Genomic DNA, 27,753 nt, shown 5'->3' with positions numbered 1-27,753 from the left:
ACCTTAGCTAACCAAACTGCTCCTCTTTTCCCCAGGCTGAGGTCTGCCTCCCCCAGTTTCTCCCAGCTTAGGTCACCAGATGAGCACCCGGTAACAGAGCTGCTTCTGGATCCTGCAGGAATTAAGAGGCACTGCAATCCCCAAACTGCATGCCAAGCATTGATGTGTGCTCGCCGCCCTGCACTTCACTGTGAGATGTTTTCTCAGCCATTCCTTGCAGCCTGGCCACCTCCACCTGCACCTGGGCGAGGGTCTGGGATGGAGCAGGGTCTGAGCAGGGCTTTGGTGCAAGGGTCTCGAGGTGGCACGTTCCTCTTCTCTGCTCTGCTTGTGGCCATTCAGCAGCAAAAGGGGCACCAAGATTCTGGGCTCAGCTCTGAGCAGTCAGAGGAAATGATGCTGCTGCTGGACAGGAGACTCCAGCCTCACACCCCAATGCTCCTGTGCCACTGGCCCAGCTTTCCAAGCAGTCTTCCCCTCCTTAATCCCTTTTATCCTCTGGACACTTAGCTGTCCCTGCAAGGGCTTCACTTAAGATACACAGTGAGCGGGGCTGCCCCTGAGAAACCCACCTCCCTCATACTTAAAATCCCTTTAAAATCTCCAGGGACTGCTGCTTATCCCACCCTTTGGCCACCAGCTCTGTGCTCACCTCCCCTGGGAGCAGACTTTCTTGAACCCATTGCAGACACGAGGTGCCACGAGGCTCCCAACCAGCTTGTGCCCGGGGGTGTGCGCGCTATTGCAGCGTGTCTCAAATTAGACAATCCTGCTCGTCTTTAAAACCTAACCGGGGATGTATTTGCTCTGCCAAGCTTTTCAGCTCGGTTTAATTTAGCTCTGCAAACTCGCTGTGTCTCAGGCTCCCTGGAATGTGTCAGGTGGGGTGCATTATAAATATGCATCGTCTGATCTCATCGTGTTACTCGGAGGTTCAGCGGGCAGGAGGAGTCCAGCAAAAGGGCTAACCCCTTCCACTGGATCAGGACGGCAATCCAGGTCACAGACAGGCTTACTGGGAGCTGGCGCTGTACTGGGACAGCCTGCTTTAGCCACACGGGCTCTATGTGCCCGAACAGGGGTGCAATTTAGTGCCGAGGCTGCTTTAACTCTAGCAAGGCTGGCAGCTTTGAAGCTCTGCTAGCTGCCAGCCTAATGAAAGGAGAAGAATCACGACTCCTTCCCATTGATTTGCAATGTGTCTGCGAGCAAAGCTGCACGTTGCTGAGTGCCTTGGCTAGCCAGCCATGAAATAGACGGGGATTTGTTTTGTGTGGGGAGGGGATAAGCAGAAACGGAACCCTTCTTCGCAGCTGGTTACAGATGCGGGCAGACCTTTCGGCAAATGTTTTATTAGAAGTGCTGGGCGTCGTTATGCTGCTTCTCTGTGAAGCACTGAAGGATCAGGCTGAAGTTAGAAGCAGGCAAAAGCAGACGAGTGTGAGCTGCAGTGAGCTGGGGCTGGGGACAGACCCAGCCTCAGATTTCCTGGGGGATGCAGGCTGAGCACCAGCAGCTCGATGGGGCTCGGGCTCTCTCTGAGCTGGCCCCACGGGAGATGGCCAGGACAGAATTCTCATAAATGAAGCCTTCCCTTCCTGCCCAGCAGCACCTCCGTCCCACCCCGTTCATGCCAGCAGGGCATGCAGGACCCACTCTGTGCTGCTGGAGCACCCCTGTGCACGTGCTGTGCGCAGCTTTACAAGTCAGCCCCAGGGCAGCACAGACCCTCGGTGGGGATGCGCTGGGTCCTGCTCTCAGGATCCCAAGGCCATCCAGGTGCTTCACGACGCGAACATCCCAGCCACAGAAGCAGCTTTAAGAGGAGACTACCCCCAAAAGCGTGGCAGACGCTGTCTCTCCTTTCTGCTCCTCCCGTGAAGCCCTGCACATCGCTCCCCCCGCGCCGAGAGCATGTGAGTCATTTCCTCTGCTCCGGCATGCCCTCCTCTGGAAGCTTTCCAGTTCACCCGTCTTCGCCTCACTTCGAGTTCCCTTTGGGAACATCTCCCTCTCTCCTGCGAGCTGGTTCTCCAAAGCCTTCATTGTTCCCCTGTCTTTATTTACTGGTGCGCTCTGCAGCTGCACTATTTCACCCCGCGGGCACGGCGCGTGTGGACAGCTCCGTCCCTTTGTCTCGCTGGTTTGAAATGCTACCACGGCTGTTTGCAGGGCCCGGGCAGTAAATCACAGCCACGGCTCCATCCCAGCAAGTGGAGCCATCAGCCCTGAGGTTGTTTGGACAAGGGGGGGTTCACAGCCAGAGCTAGGAAGCTCTGCATGGGCTGCGCGCTGCGATTGTGCCTGGTGCGGCTCTCCTGTTGGTGGGCTTCCTTCATTTGTTTGGGAGATGGGGACAGCCAGCACCTTTGGGCTGCTGGATGTGATTTAACTGAGGATCCGCGCTGGTGGATTACAGTGGCAGCATCTCAGGAAAATGGTTCAATCGGTCTTCTTGCTAGAAAGATCCTCATCTATCGCTGGTTCCTCTTGGAAACCCAGACACGCTACCAGGTGGCTGGAAGGAGGCTTTATGGACAGATAACCGCATTTCTTCCTTTCCTGTGTCTGCTTCCATCTCCAGAAGAGCCGTGGGAGAACAAAGCAACGAACCAAACTGCTCCGAAGGAGGCTGGGGGCGGGGTGTCCTTGTTTTCTCCTTAATTGTAATACTTTGAATTAATTCAGTTTCCAGCAGGAACAAGGAGTTCCCAGCAGCCCTCAGACATCCAGATAAGGCTGAGCTGTTCATTCAGCCCCTTTGGGTTCTCTGGTACCTGCCTCCCTGCCAAGTGCCTCACACAAACTTTTTGGAGAGTTTTAAATTATTTGAGCGTGACACAGAGCAAGGGGTTTTGCATTCTTAATTGGCAAAGCCTTTTCCCACTCCACTCTGGAGGCCCTTGAGCTGTCCTGCCAATTTATTCTGATCCCGATTCTCGAGCCTTGCAAACATCTTCCCGGGGCTGCCCAAAAGCCCTGTCAGCGTAACCGAATCCTCATCCACTGCTTTGTACAATCTGCTCTTGTGGTTTCCCCTGACGGACCCCAGCAGCCTTCCCGCAGCCCCCTGCCCTCCAGGACAGCAGGGTCTGGCAGGAGGTGGCCAGAGGCACCCGGGGAAGCAGCCCTCCAAAATGTACCAGCTGCAGCCCTGCCCCAGGAAGGGGAGAGTGAGGAAATAAACAGCTGGGGATGCACATGAGAGAAGAATTAAAAAAAAAAAAAAAAGGGGGGGGGAAGAGAAAGCAGAAGGGAAGGTCTCTCTCTGCCTCTTTCTCCTTTCCTCCTAGCTGGAGTCCTGCAGAGATGAGCCCAGCACTTCTGCAGGCTGGCTCAGCCCTGGGGGAGAAGACCTGCACGTGCAGGGGCAGGACTTGTGGCAGGATTTTGTCATAGCTCAGCCATCTCTCTGGAAGAGCTGCATTGCTGTGCAGCCTTGTCTTAGGCAGCTGGAGTGGGTACCAACAGCAGGATGCTCACACCACAGCCGTGAGAGCTTGGCAAGAAGGAAGCACTGTGATAGACCCCCCAAAACACCTGCATTTCTCCTTGTGCTCCCCCATTTTTCCCTCTCCTCATCCCCTTACTCTTTACCCAGTGTCCTATGTTTACATCTGCAACCTGTTGGCTGCATTTCCATTTCTCCAAATCTCCGTGCCCCCTTTCTGCTGTTGCACAGCCCCGTTCCAGCTCCTGCAGACTCGTTTCAGCTTTATTCATCTGCTTCCCCATCCCTCCTTCTCCTCCCGCCCCCGTCCCCAACTCACACACACATACCTGCTGATTTACAGCGAGAGCGGGAGGCTGATGGTCCCTGCTCGTTACCTGCCAGCCAGAGAGCCATTAGGGGCTGATCCATCATGGAAATGCCCCAGCCAAAGTGACTGGGAGATTCTTCACCGTCACCATCCCTGCCACAATCTCAAATGCCGTCCGGGGGCTTGGATTGCGACGTGTCAGCTGTCTGCCCGAGCACTGCTGTAAGCAAGCTGTCTCAAGGCAGAAATATTATTTACTAGATAATGTGGAGAAGGGAAGAGAGAGAAAAGTGGCTGCCGGTGCCGAGGACGCTGGGGAGTGGAACCTTGCGTCTTGATGACTCCGGCATCCTGCCACTTGAAGACATCCAGCTCAGAGCTCTTAATTGGGGAGCGGGGGTGTGGGAAGGCAGGGAGGGGGCTGCCGGCTGCTGCAGGCTCTGGGGCGTCCTTGTGAAGCAAGGGAAAAGCAGGTTTGCATGGAAGTCATCAGGAAATGGGTGCGGGATCAGTGTCAAGGCGGTTCTCAGGGCAAATTCCTCATCGGTTGCAGTGTCTTGGTGTGGTGTTGGAAATTCCCGTGTTTGGCACTGGTACAGTAAATGCTCCGGGTCTCTGGGCTGCAATTTGCTGGAGAGGGGATTTCCCTGGGAAAAGCTCATATACCTCAGTTCGCTCCTGGATGACAGCAGGGAAGATGGATGAGGAAGGCTGGCGGTGAGGTGGGCGTTGGGAACAGGGCTGCTGGCAAAGGGTCAGCACAGCCGGCTCTGCACCAGGCTGGTGGGGGCACGATGGGTCCAGCCTCAGGGCTGGGCAAAGGCTGAGCCCCTGCCTGGGGGGGAAAGTCCTGTATAAGTGGTTCTCGATGGTTTGGGAATGCGTGCTTATACATTTTATAGCTGTGCAGATTGGGCATCACTTTGAGACCTTGGGGGTGGGCAACATAGTGGAGACACCGGCCACCCACCACTGACAACCAAAGCCATAAATGTTGCAGAGTGCAGTCCATATAGTCCAATATCTACTCTCTGAGAGCAGCCAGCAGCCAGGGCAGCAAGAAAAGTACAAAAACTTGGTGTGACAGACAAGTTCTACAAAGCACTCTTTTCCTTCTTCCCTGTCTTGCTCCCTTCCCCTGGATTTCTCTTCCTTCTCCTCCTCCTCCTTCTTCCTCCTCCATTCCAATTATCTCCTTCTTTCATCACTGCCAGCGCTCTAAGTACAAAGTACCAATTAGCTAGTTTTCAAGTTTAATTAGGTTGGAAGGTAGAGCAAATTAAATCCTTTTATCGTACGTTTCAAAGCGGTTTCCCATCAGGCCCGTGGGATTGGCTTCCTTTGAATGAGGTCCACGGTAGTCACCGAGGAGCCGGCCCATGCCACAGAGCGATGGGCCAGACAGGAGACGGAGCATGAGATGTGATCCCTCTCTCCCTCATCCCCAAATCCTACACTCAGGACACCTGTTTTGTGAGGTTTAGGGGTGCCGAGCTCTGATGCACATCCCTCTGCTCCACCTCAATAAATTGAGCATTGGTCCTCAGCTGTTCTAAGCTCCACATGAAAAGCAAAGCTCTTCTTCGTCTCAGCAGTGCCAGGAACTCAGTGAAGAGGCTGTGACCAAGTCCTGCAGAACACTTTTGAGATAATTAAATAATATCGAGTGGCAGGTCCGCATGAGTCCCACAGGGGTGAATGACATGGGAGGCTGCTTTGGGGCACCTTTATTCCCTGACCCTTCATTCTTCCAGGACAGAACAAGGGTGCCTCCAGGAATAACCACCCAATTTAAGGGGAAATAGCAGAATTAGGAAGCTGTTAGCCCTAGGAGGCACGGTGGGCTGTGAACACAACCCCATCATGTGGTCAGGGGCTCTAACCCTCTGCCCTGTGCTTCCCTGTGTCTTGCAGACAAGCCGCTACCTCAGGGCGCCCCGGGAGGCATCATTGGGATCATGGGAGGCGTCATCGCCGCGGTGCTCATCATCGGCGTGGCTGTCACGGTGTTTGTCGTCTACAGGAGGCAACAGAAGAACCGCACGGAGGCGGACCACGACCTGTGAGTAGTGCTGTGCTGCCTGCGGGTGCTGCGGGATGGGGCAGCAGACACGGAGCACTGCCGGCCCTTTCCCTGCCTGCACACAAGAAAATCCAGGAGGCAAACATTTCTCCTGGATTTGCCACGCTGTGGCGTGGAGCTCAGCACCAAGTGTGCAGCACGGACAGAGCCCTCTGCAGAGATGTTCTCCCTGTCCTCTCCCTGCACAGCTCTGCCTCGTCGCTGCCGTGCCACCGCAGCACCCCCTCCCTTCCCACCTTGCAGCGAGGCACTGAGAGCCCGAAGGCCACAAGTTGCTTTCATCTTCCACACTCCCCACCGCACTGTTTTTTACATGTGGCCACATTTTGTGCTCCATTTAATCCCATTTGAGAGAGGGCAGCGGAGGATAGCGAGGGAGGGAGGGAAGGGAACCGCGGAAAGCGGGAGGAGAGACAGAAAGGCACACGAACAAAAAAAAAAATAGCACCACAAGGTGAAATTGCATCAACAGCATCAGCCCCATGACAGAGACGCATTCAGACAATCCACTTCCCACAATGGCCCTCCAGGAAGGAACAGGGAACAGCCACTTTAGCTGAGAATAGAAACACAACGGTGCCCTGGACTGCAGAGGTGCTGCCTCTATCGTGGGGTCTGTTCCAAAGCCTCAGAAAGTTAATAGCCTTTCTTTTCTTTAGAGCCATAAAGCCCATGTTTTGCAGAGCCTCTGGGACCCATTTTGCACTTTCTCTCACCCATAAATTCGGGTCCCATGCTGCAAGCCGTTAGGCTGCCCAGGAAAGCCGCCCCCCCCTATCAGAAGATCTGGTGAATTTTGGAGAGGGGGAGCCGGCTAATTAGTGGATCGGAGTTTTAATAAGTTTTGTAACAGGATTAGACACATCTGCGCGCACGAACAGAATGCAGAGAGACAGGCTCTGGGCTGGGATTACAACGGCTGCCAAGCCCTGTGCCCTGGGACAGAAGCTGATCCCCTGATCGGGGGGTCAGGGACAAAACCACTATGTGGCACGGAGGAGAAAGATTCAATCCCCTAATGGAAAGCCTGGGGCAGGGGCTAGGGCTCCAGAGCAGCTCCTGAGCTTGCCCTGGGTGTGATACTACCTCCTGCTAATTACCCGTTACCACTGCTGGGTGCTCTGTGGTGCCCCAGGAGAGGAGCCAATGATTGCATTGGCAGTTTGGTGACAAACACGATCAGACCCTTAGTGCACGCAGGCACCAGCCTGTCCCAGCATATGAGACCCCTTTCTCCTGCCCTCTAACCAGCAGCCGCTTCTTTACCTGCAGAATTGACTTGCCTCCGTCCCACAAGCCTGCCCCTCCGCCGAAGAGGAAACAGGAGCTGAAAAGCCACCTGACTGCAGAAGACATCCAGGTACGGCTCCCCAGCCTCGCAGCGAGCCCCTTCCCCCGACAAGGAAAACTTGAGCCCAAAGTGCCTAAATTTTGGGGCATGGGGTCTGCAAGAGCAAAGGAGCCCAAGGCCTGAGTATGAGGGGCAGCAGGGAAGGACTTGTCTGCCCACAATCCCCAAAAACTGGCACTAATTGAAAGCTGTAATTTGGATCCTGTTTACTCCCTTCAGGAGGGATTGAATTCTGAACAAGCTGGTGTTCAGACGGGCTCTTAGGTGTGAGGGCTTTTGAGCATCCTCACTTTTTTGTATGGCACGAGTGGTCGTGATGAGAAGAGGAATGTGAGAATGAAATAAAGAGAACAGGAGGCAAATAATATGGCCAGGGAGAAGGTGAGAGGCACTGCCCTTCACGGCAGCACCTTGTGGTGTCCCAGGCTGTGGCAGGATTGTCCTTACTCCCCTCACTCCTCTTCTCCCTCCTGTTACAGGTTGTTCACCTGGACAACATGAAGCACGAGGAGGAAATCCAGAAGCTCCCTCTGCAGCCTCAGTACTACGACATGGCAGCCAGCGAGCCCTCTCCCTACACCGACAAGCTGGTAAGGAGACGGGGTGCTGAGAGTGCTGCTGTCCTCATCCTCGCTGCTCTCCCCCAGGATCCCTCACCCCACGAAACCAAAGACCCCAAAAGCCAGCTGGTGCACCGTCAGCCTTCAGAGGCCAGGAGCACCCCAACCCAGAGGGAGGCAACCCCCACACCCAGAGCACAGACTGGTCGCCCTGCTTCAGCACCTGCCCCTTGGCTTCCATAGGTCCTCCAGCTGGGGCTTTAGGGGTCACTCCCCCCTGAAACACCCTGCTTCTTCCAAATCTCCATCAGAGGACCTCCTCTGTAGCTACCTATGAGAGTTAAACCCCTTGTCCCACCCCGGTCACCTCCTGCAGCCGAGCCCCGCGAGTGCCTGCAGCTGAAAGCAGCAGCTCCTCAAAGCAATTATCTGCCGGGCAGAGCGTGCCAGTGTTTGACTCAATCGACAAGTTCTTTAAACCCCCTTGTTTTGTGTGGATTTGTTCAGCCTCACAGAGAGAGGGATGCTAATGTGAGGCAGCAGCAGCAGGGAGATTAAGGGTCAGGGAGAGCTGCTAGCAGCCGCACGGGAAGGGCTGCTCGTCCAGGAGGGAGGCTGCTGGAGAAAAGGTTGGGTACAGAAGGGCAAAGACATAGGAAACAGAGCACAGGTAGCTCTGGAGTCCTTCCCTGAGGAGGAAACCGAAAACTTTCCTCCCACCAGGCCTGGGACAATGAGGGAGGGCTCAGGGTGCTGCGCATGAGCCGGGTGCAGTGTGAGCCCGTTTGTTTGAGGGGGCAGCAGAAATACCAGCCAATACTGAGTAATATTTTATGAACGCAGCTAATTATTCCCTTCCCTCCAGCTCATCCCGGAATGACCCCTCAATGCGCATTCCTGTGCAGATAATGGAAGGATGGGGCCCAGTGACCTTTCGCTAGCAGAAGTCTGCAGCAAGGCAGGCGCCGAGGGCTCAGTGATAAAAGGGCTCAGACACGGCTCTGTGCCGATGTGATCCTATTTACTTCATCCTAGCTGGAAGTGGCTGGTGTCCCCAAAGAAAAACTTCCCCTTGGAGCCCTCCCGCGGTCCCGGGGCTGGTTTCCAGCCCTTTCCAACCCTTGCTGAGTGGCAGATGAGGTTTAAATGAAGCAGGGCACTAAAGCCAGACGGGCTGCTCTGTGGAGAGCATCTGAGAGCTGAATTTCAGGCAAGCAGGAGGATGGAGGAGCTCATTTCGGGAAATAACGAGCAGTCAGTTAATTAAGTGGCAGAGTTAGTGATGTGAGATGTGGCCTGATGGGTAGCTGCTCAGTAACCATGGGAACAGAGTTTGCTGCTCTCAATCCTGGTCTGAGAAGATGCATCTCCACATCCCGTGCTTGGCACTCGCTGCTCCTTCGCCATGCTTCGAGCCAAGCAATGATGAGCTGCGCAGCCCTGGCTTCCTCTGGCCCATGATAAAAGTCCCTCTGCGCTGGGGATGCAAGGTCCGGGTGTCTCGGCCATTGCTGCTGCAGCTGTGACCGCTCTTGGCACCGGTCTGGCACAGCTGTGGGTTGGACGTGTCCCCTGTCCGCTGGTCAGCTTGGCTGCTGGCCGTGCTGGTGCCCTCGGGCTCCCATCACACGTGCGCACTGTGCTGTGGCTTCGTGCCGTGGGAACGAGACAAAGCTTGCTCCTGCTTCTTGCTAAATCGCCGTATCCTTTGGGCAGGCAGCAGGCTGCGCGGGTTCGTGGCTGGCAAGGGGAAGGAGGGTGTCCCTTTGCTCCCAACGAGGGCTGGATGTGCTGGATCCTGCTCAGATAACGCAGCCAAGGCCAGGTTTGCAGCACATTCCCCAGCCATGCCTTGCAGAAGAGCCAGCTCCTGCCCCTCTCCCTGCAGGACCACTCACAGGCATCCCATTTCCCTTTTTGAAGGGAAGTGATTCTGCAGGAAAACAGGACGGACACATTTGGCTTTGAATGAATTGGGGGAACCTCATCATTTGGGATAAACTGGCTTCATCGCCAGGCTGCGTGAGAGCCAGTGCCTGGCGTCAACAACTTCATGGCACGAGAATGGGAGTCAGGAAATGATTAGATATGGCAAAGAGTGAGGGTGGGGGGTGTGGGAGAGGTGCCAGGAGGAGAGAACATTGGAGAGGCGGGGGGGGAGCAGCCCCGCGAGCAGGGACATGCCAGCAGGGAAAGGCTGGGGCAAGTCTGCAGGGACAGGGGATCTGAAGGTTCGGAGGCTACAAGTGAGTACGGATGCTTGGGTGTCACAAGCTGTGGGAAAGATGCCATGAACACAAAGCCGAGGGCACAGACACTCAAGGACAGTGCAGTGGAAAATTAAGGGTACCGAAGTGTGCAAGAGGTGGTGGTGTTGCCTGCAGCACTTGTCTCCGAGCACTCGTGGGGCAAAAGCTTCGGTTGATGTGAGGGCAACCAAGCAGGAGTGAATGGGATGGAAGTGTGTGCTTCAGGTGACACCTACAAGCAGTATGCGTGTCTGTGAGTGGTGGTGGCCGTGCACATCAGTGTGAACAGCAAGGTGGGCGTGCAAAAGCAAGGTGGGCGTGCCCTGCGTGCCCAGCAGTGTCTGTGCCATGCAAATGCTGCGTGCTTGGCAGCAAGGAGGAGCGTGAGGGGTGGAAGCACGAGCGCATGTGGGAGCTGTGGTGTGATTAGTGTAAGTGTCAGCGATACCCATTTGCGGAGCAGAAAGGAAAGTTTCATTGCTGCAGACAGCAAAATAATTCCTCTCAGTTTACAGGGCAATTACCAGGGTGCCGATGCTGAAGATTTACACAGAGCGCTTGCATGTAGCAGTGCTAGACCTTGTATACAAGTCACATTATTGATATTGTAATAAATTTTGCTCCAAACAAGCAGCAGGGAGCAGGAGCAAGCCCAGGAGTGGCAGAGAGCAGGAGAACTCCACAGAGAAATCACCGCCGGAGGAAGGCAGCACTAGTTTGGAGAAGGAGAAGATCAAGGCTTGGTTTGCCCACTTCTGAGACTGGAGAGGGTGCTGAGACACAAAGACCAAGGGGACAGTTCTGCAGGGCATAGATTTAGGCTTGAGACCAGAGTTGGCACTACTAATCCTCTTCAACGTCCACGGACAGTTAATCTGCAATGGCCAGAGCTGATCATCCCCAAACAGCCCCTTCCAGCAACGGGCATTAAGCCACATCATTACAGGGCCACAAACTCCTGAGAATGGCTCTGCCACAGCTGCTGCGTGGCTGAGGACAGCTCCAAACCAAAGGAAGAGAAACATTTTCAGACTAAACACCTTTTGCATGCTTTCTGTGCAATGTGGCCATTTTGGAAAAAGGATGGGGAAATGGGAAAGCTGTTTCATTTGGAAGAGCAAGCTCTCTCCTCTCAGAGAGGCTCAGCAGATGTTCGGTGGATGCTGGCACAGAAATTAAAGCAACTCCACAGGGGAAGGAGCCAGGGCACCCCTCACACCTCGGCTACTGACACCAGGGCTGTCCCAAAAATGTACCTTTCATCTTGCTGGTGGCTCATTTCCCCCACGGAGCACTGAGGGCTCCAGGCCCTCCTGCTTCCCGAGGTCCTCTGACCATTGCTGTTTGCAAAGCATGAAGGATGTCTGGATAGGAGTGATCAGACAAATTGGGTAATATTCCATTCATGCAGCTCTTGCTGATAAGCCTGCTTAGAAAGGAAAAGTCCATAAATATTTTCATGCCAAAAGAAGGATGCTTTTAGCATCTATTACATTATCACAATGACAAAATCATGCTGCAGAGTTAATCCGCAGCAGCATAATGTGCAGTAAAGCCTTGTGCAAAAACACGGCATGTAAAAAAGACCATTACAGCCCCCACACTTGGGCAAAAAAAAAAAACAAAAACAGCAGCACAGGCTAAGCCGTGGCATTTCCCAACAGTAAAGTGCCTGCAGCCTCCCCCTGCCCTTGGCGCTACAGCTCTGGACCCACTCCCTGCAGGCATCTCCCTCCTGACACCCACACTCAATCCTTCCCCATCATCACCACCCCAAATTCCTGGGTCACAAGTGCCAGCTCAGGTACCCTGTAAGGTCGGAAATCACTGAACCAGCCCCGGGTGAGGAAGGTGCTGGTCCCAGAGGGGGGCGAGGAGGAGATTGGAGAAGCGAGGTGCTGCTGGGGGCAGGCACAGGGCAGCGGGGCTCACAGCTCAGCTCACCGGCAGCTTTGGGGAGCAAAGCCAGGGGGGCCTGTGGTTTGATTTGGGATTTTACCTGACTGATTGTTCATTACGTCCCTCCCTCCCTCTTTTTAACTCTTTTTTCTTCCTCCCCCCTTCACCCTTCTCTTCTTTCTCCCCGTCCCATCACACCCCCCCCCTCCCACCTCATTCATTCACTCCCTTTGGCTCGGCTCCCGTGTCCTCACCCTCCCCGACCCCAAAATCCCTCCTCCTGTGTCCCCACCGCCTTGCTGCTCTCTTCTCTCCAGAACTCTGGCAACAAGGACTGTGATGTCCACTATGCAGAGCTGGACACGTCCGCTCTGGCCTCGTCACCCAGCCCTCGGAGCTCCATCCATGCTGGCGGAGACCTAGTCGAGTACGCAACCATCCAGCCCAACTTACGCTAGCGCATGTCACTCTAGGCCCTTTCCCCTCAGATTCTGGCCTCAAGGTACACGATCGCACTCTGCCTTCCTCCCCCTGCTCCTCTGCAGCCAGTGCTTCCCCTGCACCCCCTGCCCCTCTCGTTCAGCAGCCCCTCGGCCCCATCCTGCCCGCCCCGTACCCCTGCACGTGATGCTGCTCCTCTGCTACCCTCGTGCCGCGGGGGCTGGCAGGGATCTCCTTGCCTTGCCTTCCGTGCATGCTCTCTGCAGCGTTTTCCTTTGCTTTCTGCAGCGATGAGAGGCATGGTGTGGGGGAAGTGTTAACGGAGTGGTTTCTGACCTGGGCAGCCCCTCTGCAGCCAGCGGGGCTGGAGGCACAGGGAGAAAAGAGGTGGGTTTGAAAGGCACAGCTTGTTTGGGGGCTTTTTTTTTGCAAAGCAAAGCAGCAATACTAGGACATGCAGAAGCTCAGGACAAAACTTTGGGAAGATGTTAAGCAGGCCCTCCCGAGCTACCCAGTACAAGAAGGGGAGGGAGAGAGAAGGGGACTGAAAGAAGGGGGGAGAAAAAAGGGTTTGTGTGCGTGGAAGAGACTATAGATAAGAGGGAGCATATGTGCATGTGTGAAAGAACAAGGTGGGAGAGTATGTGAGAGAACATGGGAACACGGAAAGGTTCTTGCATCTGAAAGTGAATACGAGGCAGCCAGGGAGGGACTGCGTATGCAAAATAAAGAGCTTGCGTTGCATGGGGCTGATGCAGATGGCATGCTTGAGTGCTTGAGAGAGGGAAGGAGGTTTTCCTTTGGTGCTCTCCTTCTCAAAACCAGAGATCCGACCAGCTCATTTCCCTGTTTGTTCCACTTGCAGTGTCACCGAGGCCCTTTGAGCTCAGGTCCCACAGCAGGGACTGCTTAGGGCTCAGTTCGCATTTAAACCCACCAGTGGTGGTTCTGGGGCCTCTCTAGCTACCGGTGACACTGTGAAGCAGAATGGCACTGAAAAGGAAAATGGTATCCTCAAGGTCTTCTCCCACTCCCTTACCCTATAATCGTACCCATTTCCCAGGTATTAAAACCACCAGTTCCCTATCCAAAGTAGAGACAACTCTCCTACCTCCCCAGGAGATTTGCTGTGTGATGCCAAAGGTTTTTGACCAAGAAAAAGCCACGGGCAGCTCCCTCCTTGGCTATGACTCTCCCTTGCTTCTTGTCCACATGTGTTTCCCAACTCGTGGTGATTGCAGCTTCTACCCTGCTCCTCTCCCTTTATTTTACTGCCTTTCAAATGGGAGGAACGGGCTGAGGGCTTAACGGGGCTGCAGCCCCACAGTGGCGTCAATGAAGAGGTGCAGAAGAGGGTGGGGAGACAAGTGAGGAAGCAAAGGAAGTGTTGGGGTGCTCTGCAGCACCCTGAGTCTCTTCTGGGTCACCAGAGGGTATCAGAGGAGGTGCAAGGAAACAGGAGCTTGGGAATGGAGAGGGCTGGGTTGGAGGAGAGAATAAGGGGCAAGGGAATTGAATCCTTGGGAATTCCCTTAGAAGGAAATAGCTCTATGCAGGGGGATGAGTGGGAGGAAAATGGCTTTAAAAAAAAAAAGCCCCAGTGGATGTCCTGTGGGCACAGAGCCTCACTGCAGACCAGGAACATCAGTGCCACCAGGTGGGTGACAGTGGGGCAGAGCAGCCTGAGAGGAAGGCGCGTGGTGGGCTGGTTCAGTTTGCCTCTACCCCCGTGTCCCCTGGCTTTCCCGTGCTGGAAGGAGCCCTGTAGTTCCCCTGCTGTAGCAAAGCCTCCCTAGGTAAGTGTCTGCAGCGGGGCCAGCCCCGGAGCGGAGCGGTAACCTCTCTCTCTTGCGGTGTCTTGCCCACCCCTGCTCCCAGAATGAGGATCAAGGTCTTCGTAGACGTAACGAGCGAGAGCGGACAGTAAGTTCTGGGTCGCTTTGGGGTTGCTTTTTTCTCCGTTCAAGTTCTGGGTTCTGTTTGAGCTGGTGTTCAGGCACCAGCCTGCCCAGCTCCAACAGGCAGCAGCCTGGAGGGGGCTGTGGTTGGAAGCAGCCACTTTTCTTTACGCCTTCACCTCCACACCCCAGCAGCTCCTCGGGCTGCACCAGAGGACCGCTCGCCTTGGTAGGAACGAGGCAGGCGCTGCCTAATCCATCCTGGGAGGTCTCACCTCGTCCTCCCCAGGATGGGGGATTTTACTGTCAGCAAAAGGACAGTAATCCTCTAAATCCAAATTTGGAAATCCTCCCGGCTTCTCTGAAGCAAAAATAAAGCCAGTCATATGGTGCTTTGAAGGTGTAATCTCACCGCCACGAAATCTCCCTGCTATGACACACCACAGATCAGGGTGATTTTTTTTTGTATACGCTTTTTAAATTATTTCCTCCCCCTTCACCTCCCCACACTCCTGTTCTCACTTTTGTTTGGGAATTTCTTGTCCCTGTTAGAGCAAGAATAGCTCAAACCTTGAGACTTGCATCAAGATCCCAGTAAATCAGAGAGCAGGGATCAGATTCCCAGCTCTGCTTTCCCTGTAAAAACCACTATAAAACCACTAAATCTGCACCCATCGCAGATTTGGCACAGTCTGAGCTGGGGATACTGAAGAACCACCAAACACTGGCTCAGCTCCCATTTACCACTTCTCCTTCCTACCAACACAAAAGTTGCCTGAATACGCCCCTGTTCAATAACGCATTTCCAATTTGTGGGAGGAATAAAGCAAAGTGCTGAGGTGGCTCCCCATTAGTTGCCCAGCTGTGGGATGAGGGCACCAACCCTGTCCTGAATGTGAAATTTTAGAGAGGACAGCTCACAAGGGAAACAGCATGGGGGCAAAGGTTTGAGGTTATTGATGGCCTAAGATGCTGTAGGAAGAGAGAACAGGTAAGTAGCTATAGCTGAAGACCTAAAAGCATGCTGTAAGGAGGAATGCAACCTTATGAGTGAGCTTACTGCATAAATAATACTTGCATATATCTGTGGGTGCATCCTTCATCATAGCTCCTTCCCTAATTTGGGGGAATTTCAGCTCTGGGATTTTCCAGAGACTAGAGCAGGTAAATCCTTGGGACACTGACAAGGAATTTTCCTCTTTTAGATCAGTAAGAATTGATTATTTAGGGATGGTAAAAAGCATTGCACATGGTCAGATTGGAGGGAAAGCTGTGGCACATCTAGTCCTACCAAGGAGGTGATCACAAGTGCATAGGAGATGGAGAAGGGATGAGAATAAGTCATAGCAGAAATGAAAGCTCTCTAATTCAATCAAATAAAGACCGTTTAAAGGTAATCTGCCGGGCTGTCTGAAATGGATAGATTGCTGACATCCCCTTTAATCAAGCTCTTGAAAATAAAACTGAGGGGGGAGGATGTAACCCAGATAATGAGGAATTGTATGCAGCCATACTGGAAACAAAGACAAGTAGGAGAAGTCAGGTGGGGGAAAGTGGCAGTTCAATTTAATTAGTTCATTATCCCTAATTTAATTTCAAACTTTGTTAAAGATAAATTAGATTTGGAAAAAGTCACAGTGGGACTGGGGAAGGAAGTCAAAGGGCACCGGCTGCTAGATGTTAATAAACATCAGGCTGATTCTCTTCTCTTCCTTTTTGTTACTTAGAAATGAGATAAGGGAACAAAACAGGAGCAATTGACTCCTGGCTTCACAGGCTAAAGGAAGGTGAAAAGAGACAGGGAACTCCCTTCCTCTGCCCCACTGCTGGCATTCTCCAGCTGCCCAGCCCTGGCCCCACTGACCCACAAAAAGTGAGCACAAAATGGCAAGAAAGAAAACGAAAGCATGCTTGTACTCACCTGCCCAGAAGACCTGACAGAACTGCACTGATTCTCTCTAGCCTTGCTTCATGGATGTTTGTTTCATGGCCACATTAATCATTAGACAGAAAAAAAGGAAAGACGTTTTTGCTGAACCAGCACATTGCTAATGGGCATCCCACAAAGTAGCATCTCATGATGCGCTTCTTGCAGCTCTGGATGCTACCCACGAGCTCAGTTTACACAAGATGTCTATTTGTGTTAACTGAGAACCTCTTTCCTACCAGACCTTTTGAGCACTCATTTTTGTATGAAGCCCTATGGTTTTCCACTGTGTGCCCCAAACACATATAAACCCACCCTCCCACTTAACTGAGAATCGATTGCTGGCTAAGAGCTCCTCTCTCCTGCTATGTCTCACTGGACTCCAGTCACTGAGACCACTTCCCTTTCAGGTTAGCTTTACCCTAAAGGTTCAGTTACCTATTATCAACTTACCACTTAAGGCAGGAGAGCAGAGTTAATACCTTTCCCCCTCCCCACAGGTATGGAAAGGAGTTTTCTGCTGCATCTAACATTTCCTGAGAGCAGATTATGCTGGGAGAGCATCTCTGCACATTCTGTGCTGGCTAACACTCTCCTTGACTGCTAACCCTTCTCCATCCATTTTTATCAGCTGCTACAATCAGAAGAATAACAGTCAGCTGTTCTTTGTTCCCTTCTCCCATGGTGGTACAGATCCCTATGCCTGCTATGGGATTTGTAGGGAGATAACTGCCTCCTTTTCTACGCGTGTGTTGCCACAGCCTGCCCAGTTTTCCAGCCACAGGGCTGTGCACGGTTCAGCCTTCAATCCTTTAGAGGCCTCAACTTGCTGTTTAAATATAGCTCCCACCTGAGAATGGGAGAGCTGTATGTCAGGGCTGCCTAAACCTGCTGGGAAGAGCTTATAGGGGTTAAGGTTCAGTGCTGCCGTGCCTTAGCAGTAAGGGACCAAGCTGTACCTCAGAGCAGCTTCCTCGTGCCCCCGGCTTGGATTGCTCCTGTTAGACAGCTGTAATGCTGCCCAGTTTCTCTTCTCTTTTTCACTTTGTTCTTAGAAGCCAGAAGTGGATGAAAACCTCAGGAGATAGGTGTGGGATTTGCTCACTTGAATTTCAGAGATACCAACGCAGCAGCTCCAAATAGAAGGGATCTAGAGCTGAATACGCGGCCCTTTGCTGTCTGCCCAGGTCAAGATCACTGACTTTGAAAAGCTTGAGCAGTGGGCGCAGAGTTTTGCCAAGTAAAGAGAAATGAAAGTCAGATTGACCTTAGCACTGCAGCTCCTTTCCTGGAGCTCCAACTTCCCATCCTCCGGTGGCCTCCACGGCTCTTCGTGAGGCTGCTGCTGCCTTAAGACTGTGCAGCACTTCGACTTGCTTGTTGCCTCTTGTAGCACTCTGAACCATCAATAAATTATTGTCGACACTTTGTTTTTTATGTGATTTTTTAAGTGTCCTGGTGAAATATTTATCCAGGCACTGGCAGCAGAGGAGCTGAGTAGATTGTTCTGTTCCTTCAGGCTTTTTCTCCCGAGGGTCAAATCCTTGTCCTCTTCACTAAACTGACTGTTTCTGGTACTTTGAAAGAGAACAAGGAAGGACTCGAGGGCAAGTTACTTGCTCCAGCCAGCCCCAAATCAATCCACAGGCATAAAAGATGATTGCCAGTGGATTTGCTGCCTCTTAGAAATGAGATTACCCCTTGTTGAGACCAAGACCTTGGTGAGTGCTACACGTCCCTCCTGCTTGGGTCATTTTGCAGGGCTTCAACAGGGAGGAAAGGGAGTTTGAGCAGGAGGAACCCTTCCCACCCGCTGCCACCCCTGGGGAGCAGGGCCCAGGGCTGTGGGATTGCTCTGCACTACTGGGAGCTCACGCTGGCATCCCAGCGCCCGTGCTGTTTGCCCAGAGCTTTTTTTGGGAAAAAGGTGTCTCTGTGATTTTTGCACTCAAACAAGCAGCGTTTGTTCAGCATTGCTTGCTGCACCTCCGCAAAATTACCTCGATGGGAATCAAAGCACTTTGGACTCCAGGAGCTTTTCATTTCATGTGGCACTTGGGGAGGAAGAATCACATTTCGCAAAGCGTCCCTAAGAACGCTCCATGCACCCCAGGAAGGTGCTGGGACCACCTCCGTCTTGCGAGTGCTTTATGTTTTCCACAGTCCCTTTGACTCACAAACGTGGCTGACAAAGGAGCTGCTCACCCAGGTAAAGCTGAGCACAGGCACTCGGAGCTGCTGGGCAAACACCGGGCACAATAACCCATTGTGCCTCCAGAGCCTGCGGTCAGAGCAATGTGACCTTTGTATAAAAGAGCACGAGGCTGTGTTGGATCAGCGATGCGTACAAGCAGTGCTTTTTCAAAACTCAGGTGTGGAAGAGTTGGGAAGACTGAAAATAAACCGCCCTTTCTTGCCCTGACTCTTATTTTACTGAGAGAGGCAGAGCCCTTACAGGCAAGGGGGCAGAGAATGCAAAATTCTTTATTCTTTAGCAAAATATGCTTTTCAGGAAGTGAGGCACAATGTTCAAAATGCGAGGATTTATCACCCGGGTTTCTATTTTGCTGAAGCAGTAAGCAGGACTATTTAATTTCCCACCCTACTTGTTACACAGGAGTCTCAGCAAGGAACTGAGCTGCGTTTTCTGGCCGGCGGTCCCGGAGTCCTCACCCGCTGCTTTTTGTCTCTGCTTCCAGGACTTTGGAAAGTGTCACTCAGAGATACCGAATGCGAGTGATTACCTGACCCGCTGCTACTCACGTGAAGGTCGATATCTGGAGAAGATCCCCCACGTCTACGCCCCCCTGTCAGACCTCCCGCGAGACCCCTACCCTCAGCACCCCGACGTCTCCTTCTGCTGCCCGCCTCCCGGCTCCCGGGCTCCTTACATCTGTCCTAAGGAACAGTACGTTTAAAGTGTCAGCACAGCAAAAAGACGAAGCTAATGTTTTTCACATCTCCCGACCCTGTCGCTCAACAGCCAAGGCCTTTTAACCCCCCACACACTTTGCCGTTGCTTATTTTATTTATTGATTTCTGAATTTCGGTGCAATTGTAAGCGACGTGATTAGGTTAAGTATCTGCCTGGCTTGCTAATGCTCGAGGGAGCACTGCCTTCGCCCACATCTCATCCAGTTCGTGCATCTTTCTTCTCTCGTGCTGGCACTCCTGTACCAAGCTGGCTATGTGCATGCATGCATAGGCGGGTGGCAGCTGCCCAGCGTTGGATGGGATGTGCCCGACCCGATTAAACGTCCGTAGGTCCCCTTGTGTCCCTCTCTGCACTGCTTGCACCAGAGTAGCCAGGTGTGGATTCTCCACAACCCTTCTTCCAGCTCGTGTGAAGTTTCAAAGCCCAGCCAGTGCCCAAAGCTGAGGCTGGAGTTTTTTTTTTTTTTCCTCCTTTGGAGAAAACTGTTTTCCCTCTTGGCAGTGGGGATAGGAAATCCCTGTTGCAAACAACTAAGCAGCCAAGGTTGCTGAACCAAATAATAAGATGCTTACACTGAAAGATGCTCAGAACCAACCAAGAAAAGAAAGAAGGGCTTGGTTTAGGGCTTTTGTTTCTGTCTTTTCTCCCTCCTACTCCCACTCCAAATTTTTCTGATTGACTCTCTTTAATCCAGATGGCATGGGGACATAATTTGAAGCCAACGCTTTGGAGAAGGCATCCTTTAAAAAACCTTCTTATAACCTGCAACCCAGAGAGGAAAAAAAAATTAGAAAGAAAAACATTCTCTCTAATTTTGCTTTTCAAAGCCTAGTGTGACCCCCCACTAGCTTTTCCCCCTCTCCTTCTTGCATCTGTTGATTGGAATTTCAAAATGAACTCAGGCAGAACACGAAGAAAAAAATCATGATTTCAGGTAATCTTCGCACTCTTAATGAAGGATAAAAGCCAATAGAGGAATCTGGCCTTTTAACTTTTTTTTTTTTTTAAAGCATCTTAGTTTTGGGACTACATTTTTTTTTTGATATTTGGAATGTGTGTGGCTATGTAAATCCAAATGTGTACATTACTGTGACCACAAAGTGTTTTAGAGAAGGGAATTTATCTCCACATCACATTTGTGTTCACGTGTATTAGAGAAAAAATAAATATAGATACACACTTATATGTATATAAGAGCAAAGAAGAGGAAGTGGAGAAAAAGGAATGAAAATCCTGTAGAAGAGCTTGGCCTCGAGGATGAATTTCATCTGTTTCACCCAGGTATGGCATATGTCAGGTGGGGGCTGGGAGAGTTGTGAACAAGGGGATGTGCCCGCCTGCTGAATGGGGGTTTGCTTTCCTATCTCTTGGGTTGGGTATTTGGCATTCTGCAGACACTGCACGCTTAGCATCACTCTGAGACCACGAGCATGTCAGAGCAGAGTGTGTGTGGGAGGGAGAGAAGGGGACCACAGCATCACCCTGCTGCCCAGACCCCAAACCACGTTCCAGTGCCACTTCTGCATGCAAGAAATGAGCCTGGCGCCGAGCTAAAGCCTCCCCCGGGAGGAGGTGTGAGCACTGTGCTGGTCGCTTCCAGCCCAGCTCCTGCCGTGCCGCACGGACTGAGGCACCCTTTTATTTCTGTATATCTGAATCTAAGCAGCTATCGTTGTTCTATGCACTTTCTTTGGCCCCATCGCCTTCAGCAGCCTCAAGTCTCGCCCTGCTTGCCCCTCTCCCTCCACCGAGAAGCACACGTGTGTTCGCACTACCTCGTGGGCTCCCTGCAGGCTGCCACATAGATCTGTACGTAAGGGAGAGGTTTATAACTCAGCTAGGCAATATAGCGCTGAGGGAGGATGAAGCCACGCTCACAGCACCAGGAGGCCGCTGCCTCCTGCAGGCACAGCAGCCTCCACGTGTGCTGGTGCTCCCATCCCCGAGATGTCAGGGACTGTACAGACACAGCCTTATAGCATTAGGTGCCACTTTTCCCCTACCATCCGTGTGGTTTCGACTGACTGGAGCCTTTTTGGAGTCACCTGGATTCACATTTCCCTGCCAGTCTCCATAGGATTCAGCCAGGAATGTCCCTACACCGACGGACTCGGGTGCTACGTGTTCTGTTCCAGATAATGTGTTTCTCTCCTGTTTTCTCCTCAACACACCTTGGGGCACTTTCTGGTTACCACAGAGCTACAAATTGGGTGTGCTCGGAGCTGAAACCATGGCCAGGACATTCACCCCAGCAAGGGAACCGTGCTTTGGACTCTGCCAAATCTGCCTTTGGTCACCCTGGTGAGAAAGGTGATGCAGCACGGGAAAACCCAGGGCTCTCTGACATCCTGGGGCCAACCCAGCACCACTGACCATTGAGGAAAAGCTTACACATTTCCCTTCCTGCGTGCCTGTAATAACAGGATGCCGCCTGCACAGCAGCAATTAAAGTAGATTTGATTGGGAATCTTCATCCAATGCAGCTTCAGCCGGATCTAAAAGTTTAAATGAAAAGTGGAATACGGTCAGGTCTTCAGGTGCAATAGAAAACCAGGCAGGTAAAATGGCTGTTGGCAGAGGAGGAAGGGAACATCTTGCAGGTGGTTTCCTCTGCTGCCAGCGGCTGGGGCCGGCGCTTTGATGGGGAGGGGGAAAGCAGAGGCACAGACTGCAGCATTAGAGGGACTCCGCTCGCCTTGTGCAGCTTTGAGTTTGAGCTGCCCACAGATGACTGCCACAAAGGGTTTTGCTGCGCTTTTCAGCAAAGTGAAAGGATTTCAATCCTCCTCAGAAAGGGAAAACGCAAGAAAAGCCTAAATTCAAAGAGGTCGTTTGACAGCACATACATTAAGCTGAGGGATGTCTTGGTTCTTGTTGCCTCTTAACATTCTCTCTTCTCCTTAAGAAATGGGTTGGTCTCAAAAAAAAAAGAAAAAAAAGGGAAAAGAGAGCCTCTGCATACCACTAAAGTCCTTTGTACCTTAGGGAAAGGGAAAAATCTGTACCTGAAGAAAGGGACAGGGTGTGATTCAGGACGGTCGTCTCCGTTTTACAATCTGCATTTAGAAATGTTCCAATTCGGGCTCTGATTCCTCCCTCCCTTCCACACAGTTGCATGACATTTGCCCCGCGGCTGGTCCCAAACCTTGCTGGACCCGATGCCAAGGGCTGGACGCAAGCTTTGCTGCGTCCCGAGGCTGCCCACGTGGAGCTGACCTCGTGGGCGCACAAATCCTGCTGCAGCAGCGCTAATGAGAGGCGTTCCCCTCCTGCCGTGGTGTAAAGTGATCTGGAGAGACACCTTTTCTGGGAAAAGGGACATCCAGTAAGGCTGCTGGGGCTGGATGGCTGAGCGAGTTGAGCAGGGAACTGGCTGAGCCTGGTGGTGGATCCGTGGGCTGGCAGGGTGCAGGAGGATTTGGTGTGTTGCTCCCATAAAACCATTCTTCCTGCTGCTGGGGTGAAATGTTGGGATTTCTGTTCCACGTCTTGGTGGCATTGACAAAATAGCTCTTGCAGATGGAAAAGACTGATCACAGACCTTAAATAAAGGTGAACTGAAGAGTTATAACTCCTTCTGTCGTGGCTGTGAAACCCGGGTGAGGGGCTTGACCTCTTCCTTTCTGCTGATGCAGACTTATTACTGAGACGTTCACTACATATATCACCCCCTGTGCACTCATATCCCAAAATGTACACGCTTGCACACCCATTTCTGTCCTTGCACGGGCACGGGCTGCCTGCTCGCCCCGGTGCCCTCCGGAGCACACCGAGCCGCCTCTCATCTTGCATCCTGCCCTGGAAGCAGCACCAGCAGCGACAGCCTTGGAGGCACAGCTCACGGGGAACAGCGAGTAAATCCAGCTGAACACGAACCTCATGCTTCCTCAGGAGGTGCCCAATCAGCCAGGTTTGATCGATACGCAATTAGAGAATTTTTAGCCCAAACCACTAACTCCGAGAATGAGAAATCCACAGGATATTTTTTAATAGAAACGCTCCACTGCCTAAGGATAGTGCCTCTGCCTCTGGGTAAAGATCTTCTGGAACAAGACTGCCGTAGATCTGGGCAGGAAAATGGCAGGGGGCTGGTGGGGGGCCATAAAGGAGAGGAGAAGGGTCTCTGCCCTGCAGTCCATGGCCTGAATACAGCCTGGGTTAGCAGCAGCCAGAGGCGATCACTGTCGGGTGGGTATCTGCTGGCTTGCCTGAGATAAGAAAAGATAAGATAAGATAAGCTGTCAGGCCCACAGCACACATTGCTCCCAACTCCAGAGCTTCTCTTGGTGGTTTCTTGGAGGGGCTCAAGGAGCCCCAGCCCACCCTTGGGACAGCACAGCCAGGACAACAGGCAGATCCGAGCAATGGCACAGGGTGGGGAAAGCAGACTTCTGGCAAGGCTCTCCTTGCTCTGCACAAAGTCAGGCAGGTTTATCCTGTATTTCTGGAACCTGGCATCTCCCCCTGGGACTATCGTTGTTTTCAGAACAGGAGAAAGGAATTCGGGATCACCTCTGCCCGGTGCCTTTTGCACAGAGGCTCCCACCACTGCCCTGCGGAGCGCACCAACAGCCAGGCTGATAGCCGGGGTGCTTTTTTTGTTCAGTGGGAACAACACCTGCTTGAACAAAGCTGCTCCCAAACACACCCATCCCTGCTTTCTCTTTTTATTTCCCCACCGCTCCTGGATGTGGTGCAGGGCCAGCACTGCAGATGAGGTTTTTGGTGCCTTTCTCTGCTGTCAAACGTGCTATGATCAGTGCTTCTCCCATAATAGAGCACCTCCTACTTGGCCACTTAATGTGTATACAGACATTTAGGTATAAATATATATGTTTAAAATTAAAATATTGTTGTTACTGCTTCTCAGACTGCATAAAATATATAAAACATACCAAAATACTTCTGCAGCTAAAGAGCTGTTGTCTTATCCTTGGAGCTAGGCAGCTTTATAAAGAGCTTTTCATATAGAAGCAAAAAATAGGCACCGTGGAGGGCAGACAATGCTCCGAGAGCATGGAGTGGAATGGGGGAGCTGCAAATTAAAGGACAGCGCGGGGAAGAGCTGCATTAAAGATTCCACATCTCTGCTGCAAACGGGGATGGCTGATCTCTTTCCTACTCTACTGTCATGCTCTATTTTCTTTCTCTTTATGGCGGAGGGGAGGTGAGGTTTTAAAACCTGCCAAGAACGCATCCAGCCCCGTTCCTCTGGGTGAGCAGCACCACAGGCTGAACCAGCTTTCTCCAAGCTCCCTCCCACCCCCAGGCCCCCCTCCCCCTCGTAATCCGGGCTCGAGTACCATCATTTTCATATCAGTACTAATTACATTAATTATTCTCCTCAGTATAAAACTCATTAAGCTGGAATTTATGGTTCATTAACTCAGAGCCGGAGTGCTAGCTCCTTCCTCGGTGCGGTGGTGTGGGGCCAGGATTATTTCTGTCCTGGCTCGGGGCAGGCTCTGATCCGGGTCCCTCAGCCACAAAGCAGGCAGGGAAGGGGTTTCTGAGGCACGGAAGGAATGGAAATGTCCCCACAACCCCTGGTGCTGGCCCAGGGAGATGTGGCTTGTGAGTGAGAGCAGCCAAGGGAATGCCTGACGGTGGGCTACGTGCCAGGGTGGGTCAGGACCGAAAAGGATGGGTGAGGTGGCATGGGGAGAGGGTTGTGCTAGTGCAGAACATCCACCCTGGCCTCTCCATCAAGGGTTGTACCCCGGTGGGCTCTCCTCTGTGACATTTCCACGTCAGCCCTTCCTGGTGGTGGAGAAGCTGCCGAGCCCAACCTGCCTGCTGCGGGGACCCCTGTGCTCTGTGATGAGCACCCCCTGTCCCACGGGGTGATGGTGGGAGAGGACACCTGGCTGCCACCATCCCCCTCCATCCAGCTCTGTCCTTGTCTTCTGGAAGAGGGTCCTGGTCCTGGAGTGTAAAAGCAGTCCTGGGGATGGGAGGGAGGGAGGGAAGGAAGAGGAGAGATCGCACATCCCTGCCTAGGGCTCAGGGTCTGGTCCAGCTTGTCCCCAACTGGCCTCCCCCGGCTGAGCACGGGCTGCCCCGGGAGATGGAAATGACGGGGAGGCTGACCTCCTAATGGACCCGACTGACAGAGAATCCATTTCCTGCGAGCGGTACCTCCTTCGCGCTGCGCAGGTTCCTATCACGCTTCCTAATTACTGTAATTAAGCAGTCATGCTGAGTGATGTTAGACAGAGGGTTCAGAGTCATTACAGGTCTGCAGAAGATTAAACCAGTCCTGGCTTCAGTGTCGGAGCTCTCCTCGGTGATGGCGATGATGAAGATGGGAGCTGCTGATGATGGGAGCTGGAGATAGAGCTCCATGACATGGGGTCATGGCATTTGTCACGGCTCGGGGGTCTGCCCTTGTCACTTGTGGCCAGAGCAGGAGGGGGGACAGCCCCGGTACCCTGCCCATTCTCTGCATCCTCCTGGAGACAGACAACTGCCCTGCGTGGTAGTTGTGAAGCTCTGGAAGGGGCAGGTCATTGTGACTAGCACAGAGCTGCTCGTAGCCTGCAAGTCTGTTTTGTCATTTGTCAAGCACATGAATAAAAATGCAGCTGGATTTGTGCAAGTGAAGGAGTCCTGCGAAGCAGAGGGGAGTCCAGCTTACATTATTCACTCGGTGTCCACCATTTATCTTCTGGCTCCCTTGAGCTAGGGGGTCTGAGGTTAGTCTATAACCACGTACGTCAATACCATGGTGATCACGGAGTTTGAGTCTCTTTCTCTATGGTTTTATACAGCAGCCTGATTAGTTTAGGAGTGGCCTTCCCTGAGGCGCTTGCTGACAATAGCAGAGGGCTGGAGACAGCCATTTAGTCCCACAGCTGCATCCCACCCTCCTCAACCTCTTTCTCCCCTTAAGGGCACCCAGGGTTTTGCAGATGTCCTTCTATTCACACAGGCAGCGAGACACGCTGCGTACAAGAGACCATGGCTCAGTTCGTATACAATTGGCATCTAATTCATTTCTCCATGAACGTGAAAATCAATACTGTTTGCAGAATGCACAAAGACTCTCCTATCGGTCAGTGTCCTTGTTAGATTCACTTCTGGCTGCCAGGAGATCCTTCCAGGAGGTAGTTCTGTGAGCTGAAGAGGAAAAAGGACGGTCCCATTTCTCTAATGAGCCATGAGAAGACTCTAAGCTTCTGCCCCCAGTGGATGGAAAGCGTTTCTTGGTAATCAGCTGTATGAGATGGACTGGCCTGCCTTGGAATTTTGCCTGGCTAGTCAAATTCTGGGCCTTGGTTTTGCTCCAGTTAAGGTCAAAGTGTCTTCTTACACATACAGGAACGTGCATCCCTACAGCAGATGTTAAATGACTTCAGCTCTGTTTGTGCTAGCAGATTTTGTGGGCGAAGCCGTAGAAGCCAAGTTTCATCTGTCCCAGAGCATCAGAGCTCCGCAGTTCCCTGCAGTTCCCCGTGCCTCTAGTTGTATCCCTAGCAAACATCTTCAAACCACTGCTCAGCCTCCACATCCCACTCACTCTGCCTGTGCCAGGAACAACTCCAGCCCCGTGGTCGGCGCGTCCAGCGATGGCTGCTTTTCCACCTGGAGACCTTCCAGGGTCTTGCACAGCTGCCGACAGCTTTCCCGTTTCTGCCTGTTTGCCTTCTCGGTGAGTCACGGGCTCAGCCCACAGCTTCCAGAGCTCCTCTCGTGCTGCAGTTACGTGGCACCACCTGCAGCTGCCGAGCCAGCGACTTTTCGCAGGGCAGGACCCCCAGGCTGAGGGCTCCAATTTGCAGCTGCTCCTTTTGCAGCTCTTCCCTTCCCAAAGCCTGCAGCACCGTTGCCCGTATCCCATCCCTGCGTATTGACGATCAACCAGCTGGAGTGTGATTGCTTGTTATGTCTCAGGGTGTGCTGATAAATGTCACCGGTAGGCTGGCCATTTTCCTGTCGTCGGGCACTCAGCACCAGAAATCCTTTATTTTTCTTTTCCCTAATAACAATAATAATAATAATGATAATAATAATAATAAAGCAGCCCTAGACTTCAACATTAATGTTAGTTTTACCTTTTCCTTTCTTTCCTCTGCAGTCGAAATAGATGGGTGTTGCTAGAGCAAATACCTGCCACGCTTCTTCCAACTGTTTCTCTTCTGCGTGGTTTTTACCACATGGCTTGAGCTGATGCAGAATGCATTCCTCTGGACTGAATTTTTTTTATTTTTTATTTTTCAAAATGCAGTCACAGAACTCCACAGAATTTTTAGACTTTTTTTTTTCTGAGCGCTGAATTCTTCTCTTCCTGTTCAGTTTGCTAATTATCCTTTTTAGCTTGCTTTTGCTCTGTTTTCACAGATCTCTTGGTTTATTTATATCTACCTATCTATAATGATTTCAGAACCATTACTCACAGCAGCACCAGGAAACATTACATTTCCCAATTTACAATTGCAATTATGATATCCGTCAGAAACAAATGCAGCTGCCTTTAATTTTAAGCAATATTTTGATCATAATAATTAAAAAAGGAACTTATGGCATTGCGCACATTAGAGAAATTAATATAATTTCCCGGCTGCTTTAAAAAGCGTGCAAAGTAGTGGTCGCTGGGTGAGAGATTTAGGGGGAAAAATTAACCTTTTTAGTTGCTTTTACCACTCTTCA

The 27,753-nt window shown here is 52.2% G+C and overlaps 1 protein-coding gene and 1 long non-coding RNA gene across 3 annotated transcripts in view; one reads left to right on the top strand and one right to left on the bottom strand.

Annotated features, from left to right (window-relative positions):
* The window catches only part of NECTIN1 (nectin cell adhesion molecule 1), an 87,981-nt gene extending 68,545 nt beyond the window's left edge, over positions 1–19,436 (top strand). The window contains exons 6-10 of one of the 2 annotated variants that reach the window (XM_048063374.2): positions 5,676–5,823; positions 7,117–7,204; positions 7,675–7,785; positions 12,221–12,405; positions 18,869–18,988. In XM_048063374.2, the coding sequence (XP_047919331.1) occupies positions 5,676–5,823; positions 7,117–7,204; positions 7,675–7,785; positions 12,221–12,361 (488 nt within the window). In that variant the 3' untranslated portion in view covers positions 12,362–12,405; positions 18,869–18,988. Of the gene's footprint in view, positions 1–5,675; positions 5,824–7,116; positions 7,205–7,674; positions 7,786–12,220; positions 12,406–18,868 lie in introns of both variants that reach the window. The other variant, XM_048063373.2, reaches the window with a different exon arrangement.
* Positions 9,526–16,277, bottom strand: LOC106039801 (uncharacterized). The gene is made up of 3 exons (XR_010826136.1): positions 16,164–16,277; positions 11,261–11,430; positions 9,526–9,688 (listed from the first exon to the last, which is right to left on the bottom strand). It is a non-coding gene; the product is annotated as an uncharacterized lncRNA (long non-coding RNA).
* Positions 19,437–27,753: the final 8,317 nt, after the last annotated feature.

Source organism: Anser cygnoides, chromosome 21 (genome assembly GCF_040182565.1).
Source record: "Anser cygnoides isolate HZ-2024a breed goose chromosome 21, Taihu_goose_T2T_genome, whole genome shotgun sequence".
Lineage (NCBI taxonomy): Eukaryota > Metazoa > Chordata > Aves > Anseriformes > Anatidae > Anser > Anser cygnoides.
Note: the sequence above shows the minus strand (reverse complement) of the source record. Positions and strands in the feature narration are given on the sequence as shown.